The sequence below is a fragment of the Myotis yumanensis genome, unplaced genomic scaffold (assembly GCF_028538775.1).
Source record: "Myotis yumanensis isolate MYYU_CA2020_CCGP unplaced genomic scaffold, mMyoYum1.0.hap1 SCAF_11, whole genome shotgun sequence".
Classification (NCBI taxonomy): Eukaryota; Metazoa; Chordata; class Mammalia; order Chiroptera; family Vespertilionidae; genus Myotis; species Myotis yumanensis.
Genome location: NW_027223762.1, coordinates 18555555 through 18563658, shown reverse-complemented (window position 1 = coordinate 18563658; position 8104 = coordinate 18555555). Strand labels below are relative to the sequence as shown.

General features: G+C 40.7%; 1 protein-coding gene across 4 annotated transcripts in view; it reads right to left on the bottom strand.

The window, feature by feature from the left end:
* Positions 1-578: 578 nt before the first annotated feature.
* Positions 579-8104, bottom strand: part of LOC139019392 (regulator of microtubule dynamics protein 2-like) — a 32557-nt gene continuing 25031 nt past the window's right edge. For 3 of the 4 annotated variants that reach the window (XM_070428413.1, XM_070428412.1, XM_070428414.1), the window contains exons 8-11: positions 6810-6908; positions 5510-5563; positions 5343-5423; positions 579-928 (exon numbers count right to left, since the gene is read on the bottom strand). In XM_070428413.1, coding sequence (XP_070284514.1) covers positions 884-928; positions 5343-5423; positions 5510-5563; positions 6810-6908 — 279 coding nt within the window. In that variant the 3' untranslated portion in view covers positions 579-883. The remainder of the gene's footprint in view (positions 929-5342; positions 5424-5509; positions 5564-6809; positions 6909-8104) is intronic. The other variant, XM_070428415.1, reaches the window with a different exon arrangement.

Here is an 8104-nt window from a genome sequence, read left to right as displayed (position 1 = left end):
TCGAGTTCCTATTCTCATTCCCTAGGTATGTGATGACCTCCAGCAAATCTAGCCTTTGGTCCAGTTCCTCCACAGGAAAACGAGGACGGCATCACTTTTTTAACCTATTTCCACATGTACGAAGCTTTCATTGAAATAGGAGATGTGGTAACACTTGGAAAAATTAGTTTAATATGAAGATAAAGCAGGGTTCATTTTTCATCTAAAACTTTGGTTAAAAAAATATGTTTTTATAGACTTCAGAGAGAGGAAAGTTGAGGGAGAGAGAGGTAGAAACATCAATGATGAGAGAGAGTCATTGATTGGCTGCCTCCTGCACGCCTCCTATTGGGAACTGAGCTTGCAACCCAGGCATGTGCTTTGAGCAGTAACCTACTGTGACCTTCTGGTTCATAGGTCAATGCTCAACCACTGAGCCACGCCGGCCGGGCTATATTTCCTCTTTTACCAATGACTAGTTCACATCCTTTGCCCACTTCTCCATTTTTCATCCACATTAATGAAATTATTTTGTTTTGTAAAGTTTCCATCGAAGCAACAATAAAACACTCACCGGAGCCCATTTTATTGGATTAAGTATTTTATTTAAAGAAAGATTTAAATAAAGATTCTGAAGACTACAGTTTGTTGATAGGAAAAATATAAAGCATACATTTTTTAAAGATCATTTTGTACTGATATTATAGGAAACAGACTTCTCCAAATAACATGATTGGTGTTGTTCTACTAGAGAATGCATTCTACAGAAACATGGCTTTCCCTTCAAATCTGAGTATATTACCCTTACATAAAAAGAGGATAATAAAAAACACAACTTTGATAAGTTTAATATTTAGTAGACCACATCTAATTTGTTGAAGAGTAAGTTCTTTTATTTATTTCTTCAAGGCAATGCGTACTTTTTCATCTCTTCCTCTGCATTTTTATCCTATAAAGAAAACACAAATGCACAATGAAAATTCACACATTCCTCCTGATACTCAAGGTACTTGGAAGTAGAGCTCTGTTGAGTGGGGGGAGACTTTTTTTTTAAAGATATTTTATTGATTTTTTACAGAGAGGAAGGGAGAGGGACAGAGAATCAGAAACATCAATGAGAAAGAAACATTGATCAGCCGCCTCCTGCACAACCCCTACTGGGAACGTGCCCACAACCACAGTACATGCCCTTGACTGGAATCGAACCTGGGACCTTTCAGTCTGCAGGCCGACGCTCTATCCACTGAGCCAAACCAGTTAGGGCTGGGGGGAGACTTTTTTGAATGACCATTACAACGAAAATGTGGCTTTCTGAGGACCAGGCATGATTCAGATCTCTGAGAACATAAGTACCGTGGAGAACTATGTCCAGGCTCTTCCTCCACCAGGTGTGGAGGGGTAGCAAACAGGAAGGAGAGTGTTAATGATAACACTGTTTTCTTCTTCAACTCTAAGATATGGAAGAATTCCTAGCCCTAGCAGCAGGATCTGAAGAAATCTGAGATTCCGCTGTAAGTCCCACACAGGCAAATACACATTTCATTACTGACATTCTCAGGGACTTTATAGGTAAGATTAAAAATCATATATGTTTGCTCAGTCGATGTGGCTCAGTGGTGAGCGTCGACCTGTGAACCAGGAGGCTACGATTCGATTCCCAGTTAGGGCATGTGCCTGGGTGGCAGGCTCAATCCCCAGTAGGGGGTGTGCAGGAGGCAGCTGATCAATGATTCTCTCTCATCATTGATGTTTCTACCTCCCTCTCCCTCTCCCTTCCTCTCTGAAATCAATAAAGATATATATAGAGAGAAACCAAGATGGCGGCATAGGTAAACACCGGAAATTGCTGCCTCACACAACCACTTCAAAAATAGAATTAAAAGACAAAATGGACATCATCCAGAACCACAGGAAGGCTGGCTGAGTGGAAATTCTACAACTAGAAGGAAAGAGAAAAGCACACTGAGACTCAGAGGAGGTGCGGAAGTAAAGTGCAGAGGTACGGAGGTGCATGTGGAAAGGGCTGGCAACTGAGGACGCGGTTGTCTTTTTCAATCGGGAGGGAGTCTCAAACTCCCAACTGCTCTGAACTCCAGTTCTGGGCGAGTCTCTGAGGACCCAGGCTCATATGGGGAGAAACTGGCCTGTCTGGCATCGGTCGGAACTCGAGGGCGGCTTTTTCTCAGAGGTGCTTGCAGCGATTACTGGGACACTGAGATGCGGGGCCTCTTAGGGTAAGACTGAGGATCAGCCATAGCTGTTTACTCCGCCCTGTTGATTCCCTGAGACCCTGCCCCACCCAAGCTGTGCACAGAGGCTTTTGCATATGAATGACACGGCCCTTTGCAACCTGAAAATTACCTAACAAACTGCAGCTGAATCAGAGAGACCCAGAACTTCCAAAAGAAGGTCCAAGGCCCCACAGCAGCTTGCATTGCTTCACAGCTGGGCCTCATCTGGGCACCTCCAAACTCCAAACAAAGAAGAGGAATCTCTCCATAGCTCCTGCTGGGTAGCCTCAGGCAGAGGCTAAATTAGCACCTCCTTAGAGATCCAAGAGCCAGTTTACCCAGTGGTCAAAGTGGGACCATCCAGATTACAACTCCTCAGATCCATAAGGGACACACTCAGGGGGCAGACTCAGTGAGCATTAAAGCCCCACTGAAGCAAGTCTTGCCCCAGAAGGGTGTCTCCAGAACAGAAGTTCTCCCACTGTAGACACAGCTGATTCTCACAGCCAATTGGCCTGGAGGTCAATTCCTCCCAGTGATACCTACAACAATCAAGGCTTAACTACAACAAGACTGTGCACACAGCCCACAAAGGGCTGCACTAAGAGTGTCCACCTCAGGTAATTGGGGAGGCTGAGCCACTGGGCCCTATAGGACACCTAGCACAGAAAGCCACTCTATCAACACAGGGAAGCATAAAAAACGTGGAGACAAAGAAACAGGTCACAAATGACAAAAATGGAGGAAAGCAAACTACTGGATATAGAGTTCAAAACCACACTTACAAGGTTTTTCAAGAATTTTCTAGAAACCGCCGATAAATTTAGTGAGACCCTTGAGGATATGAAAAAGGACCAACTAGAAATTAAGCATACACTGACTGAAATAAAGAATATTATACAGAGTTCCAACAGCAGACTAGAGGATCGCAAGAATCAAGTCAAAGATTTGAAATACGAAGAAGCAAAAAACATCCAACCGGAAAAACAAAAAGAAAAAAGAATCCAAAGATATGAAGGTAGTGTAAGGAGCCTCTGGGACAGCTTCAAGTGTACCAACATCCGAATTATGGGGGTGCCAGAAGAAGAGAGAGAGCAAGATATTGAAAACCTATGTGAAGAAATAATGACAGAAAACTTCCCCTACCTGGTGAAAGAAATAGACTTCCAAGTCCAGGAAGCGCAGAGAACCCCAAACAAAAGGAATCCAAAGAGGACCACACCAAGACACATCATAATTAAAATGCCAAGAGCAAAAGACAAAGAGAGAATCTTAAAAGCAGCAAGAGAAAAACAGTCAGTTACCTACAAGGGAGTACCCATACGACTTTCAGCTGATTTCTCAACAGAAACTTTGCAGGCCAGAAGGGAGTGGCAAGAAATATTCAAAGTGATGAATAGCAAGAACCTACAACCAAGATTTCTTTACCCAGCAAAGCTATCATTCAGAATTGAAGGTCAGATAAAGAGCTTCACAGATAAGAAAAAGCTAAAGGAGTTCACCACCACCAAACCAGTATTATATGAAATGCTGAAAGGTATCCTTCAAGAAGAGGAAGCAGAAGAAAAAGGTAAAGATACAAATTATGAATAACAAATAAACATCTATCAACAAGTGAATCTAAAAATCAAGTGAATAAATAATCTGATGAACAGAATAAACTGGTGAATATAATAGAGTCAGGGGCATAGAAAGGGAGTGGACTGACTATTCTCGGGGCGGGAAAGGGTGTCGGGGGTGCGGGAAGAGACTGGACAAAAATCGTACACCTATGGATGAGGACAGTGCGGGGGGAGTGTAAGGGCAGAAGGTGGGGTGGGAACCGGGTGGAGGGGAGCTACGGGGGGAAAAAAGAGGAACAACTGTAATAATCTGAACAATAAAGATTTAATTTTAAAAAATAAAAAAAAGATATATATGTTTAAAAATAATATGTTTACGATTTTTAATTTTATACTTTTAGCCATATGTTTTATAGGACTCCATATATTGTTGTTTCTTTAAAACAAGTGTGTAAGTTAGAAACAGTGGCAATAAATTCAAGAGGTAGGATATCCTATTCATTTTTATATTTAACAAACATTTACCGAGCACCTATCAGAAAGAATTTAAGGAATGTAATACATTTAAAATAAACACATGAGGAAAACTAGACAACACAGATGTTTGAAGTAGCTGCTAGCTAGATTTTTTTTTTTAACTGAAAGCTTTTCAATAGCTTTAATCATAAACATTAATACACTGACTCAACTGTAGTTTCCGATCCACCAGAAGTTTACCTTCTATCAAAACAGTATGTTGTGAAAGTTGTGAGAAAATATGATGAGTAACCTAGGGTGTTAATGTATTACTTAAAAGAACTTATAAAAATGCCATTGCCGAAACCAGTTTAGTTCAGTGGATAGAGTGTTGGCCTGCGGACTGGAAGGTCCCAGGTTCGATTCCGGTCAAGGGCATGTACCTAGGTTGCAGGCACATCCCCAGTGGGAGATGTGCAGGAGGCAGCTGATCGATGTTTCTCTCTCATCGATGTCTCTAACTCTCTATCTCTCCCCCTTCCTCTCTGTAAAAAAATCAATAAAATATATATATTTTAAAAAGCCATAATTTGTTTATCTTTGTTGCCCTAGGGCTACTTCAGTGCCTGGCACCTAGAAGCCCTAAATAAATGTCTGCTAAATTAGTGGTTAGGTGCTGGAACACAAGGACACTAGGAAACAAAGGCTAACCCTAACCCTGGGGACTGATTATGGCAACCCCACGGACACTCCTCTTGTTCGAAGGTGGGCAGCCTGTCTAGCTGCCTATGGAGGTCTAATCACCAGCTCCCCAGAATTATGTTGTCCCCGCTCTTCCTGCTGGGGCTTGTTCCAGTACCTGCTGTCTCACACCTAACAAGTATCAGGATGGGTTAACTGCCAGCCCATGATTTGTGAGTCCCTTAAAGACACAAGGGGTCTCCTGGTGAAAGGCTACCTACAGCAAGCTTTAAAGCTTCGTAGTTCACGTAAGTCCAAGTGAAGAGGTTTCAGTATAGAAGAGAGCTCCAGATGTATGCCAGCCACTGTTCACGTGGGAAGCTGGGGCAGTCCTGGTAAAATAACAGCGCTCTTTGGCACCGTCTGGGCTTACCTCTTTGGTAATACAAGGAAGCTGCTCTGCCAAATCATGGAACTTCATGGCATTCTCTGTTTGCTTAAGATCCCTGTAACACTAGAAATGGAGAAGAACCGATGTCAAAGGTAATCATCTTTTATGTAATGGAGTCAAAGTGATATTAAAACAGCCATTTTCATTACCTTGGAAAGGTACATGTAATTGGACTTCGAAAAACCAGGGTGTAGCTCTTCAGCCTGATTTTCAGAGAAAACAGAAAAGAGAAAAACAGGGTGATATTCAAGCAACAAAAACCACCACTGGAGAGGACATACTTCAATAAATCAAATATTAACCAAATTGAAGCAAACTGCCCTAAGAATTTAGGTTGGTTGTATCTCATCTGAGTCCTTTTATTGGTTTCAAAGTATCCTTTGGGTGCAAAATAGCTTTTTAGCTTATCCGTTACAATGAAATTATTATCATGGTCATAAAGCTTACAAAGCAATGGGATCCTTTAAGGTTTGGGGATTTCTTTGTAGAACCATCTCCCCACTTCTTCTTCTCTATCCTTTCTCTCTTTTCCTTTAGAGAACAAAAATAACCGGTCGTGTACTCCCAACCAGCTGAACCACCGGCAAGCATTCTAGGCAGCCACTAGCCACTGTTCAGAAAGCGCAATGAAATCTAGTTCTCATTTTAGACTATATGATCTCTAATTTCCTCTCAGTTCTACAAGATTAATCCTTGAAGCACACCCTGCCCCCGCCCCACCCCCCGAAAAAAAATCAGCAGGTACAATATGTTGGACAATATCAGGTTCAAAGCCTGATTTTGTCTGTATTGTTACAAATCTGAAATCATAGGTGGCGGGGGGGGGGGGGGGGATGGAATACCTTAGTACCTATAAGAATCTATAATTAGTTCCAGACAAAGGTGAGGGGATTAGCACAACAGGAAGTTGGTTATATATGTGGGTATATTACACATTTACATGTGCGCACACACATAGTACTGCTTAGAGTTTTATTCGTATAGCAATTATACATTTTAAGACACCAGTGAAAATACTGATTTGGTTTGATGCCCCAAAAATGTTTCATAGACTTGTCCACAACTTATGGAATGACTTTTAAAATAACTCTTCCTTTTGGCATCTTTTGGTTAAGATTAAACTGTGTCTACATTAGGCTAATCGGGAGTATTTGAGACCAAGTCTAATAATCAGGGCATAAATTCTTTTAAACATATTCCCATGACCTGAAGAGTTGTTCTTGGACTTGGTAGTAAGGGCTGTTGTACCTGGGACCTGGGGCATAACCAGCTGCCGCTTGGATTTAAAACATAACTCACATTATGAGAGGCTTAAAACAGAACTAGGATTCAAACTGTTAGAGATCTATACATGGAGACAAGAACAATTTCCTTGACAAGGAAAGGTAGGAAAGACTGACCCAGATAGAACCTAGTTTGACACTAAAATAATGGATAGGCAAAATACACCTTAAGGAAATTTTGCAAAGCTTCTTGTATAGTTGAGGTTGGTATTTTTCTAAACAGAGTAGCAGCCATCTTTTTCTCAATCCAGCTCAGTTTCGAGACCTATAAATGCAGAGCAACATCACTCTTAGAAAGTGTTCGCCTTTTGAATGGATAATCTCTTCCCAATTAGATGTTTATGTATGTAACTATGTACGTATATGCATATAATACATGTAAATACATATCCATAAATGAGAGATATCAGCTTTATGGTATTAATATTTTACTTCCTTTTTCATAGTTCAAAAAACTCTGAACTCTTGAAAGCACTGGCTACAAAACCAATTTGAGATACCTGTAAGAAGATTTCAAATTGGGGTGGGGGTAAAGAATAATGTTAAATTAACTTTGTTCATCTGATCCATGACTCTCAGATGATGGCAAAATGTTTCTTGGCACAGAGATACTAGCGACAAGATCCTGCCTTTGCTTTCTTCCCGCCTCCTCCATGCTGCTAACCTGACCCAGAGGGAAGCATCTCAGAAATTTAAACAGGTGGACAATTCTCAACCCCGAGGGAATGTAGAGTGAGGGCCCAATTTACATATTCACAATCCAGGAGACATTTTTAAACCAATAATCATCAAAGTTAAATTCCATATTACCTTTTGTTTTTTGTTTTCTTTTAAAACTTTTTCATTTTCCCCAAATATGAATATTAGATGTTTATTATAAAAGATTAAAAGGACTCAGAAATGAATACTTAAAAGGGTATTGATGCTCTTAATATTTTTTTGTCTTCTTGTCCTTTTCATTTCCAAAAGCGGTGGGTAAAAATTAATTACTATGTGGTGTCCTTAGATAATTTCTATGTGTTTTTATCTCTCCTTCATATTTTCCATCCTTTTGTTCCTCTGTTTTACATTCTAGGGAACTTCTTCAGGTCTACCTTAGAGTGGTCTAATGCTCTCTTTAGTGGTACCCATCTACTGCCACAACTTTTCAATGAGTTTTCTTCTAATGCCAAATGATATACTTTACTGTAGTCCATGTTTCCACAATCTAAAGTCCTTTTAGAACTATTTCTGTTCTCTTGTTGTTTCTGTTGCTTTTCATTCCAGGTGGCTTATTTCCCGTGTACTGCATTATTTTTGATGGTGAGCTCATTATTGCTGGGCCTCTCTGCGAGAGATTTATAAGGCCTGTGTGAAGGCATACTCCTCCGCAGAGGATTAGCATGAGCTTCTGCCATTTGTCCATGGCATGAACATCAGGTTTCATTTTTGCATTAAAATTTTCTTCCTGGGTTTTTGAAG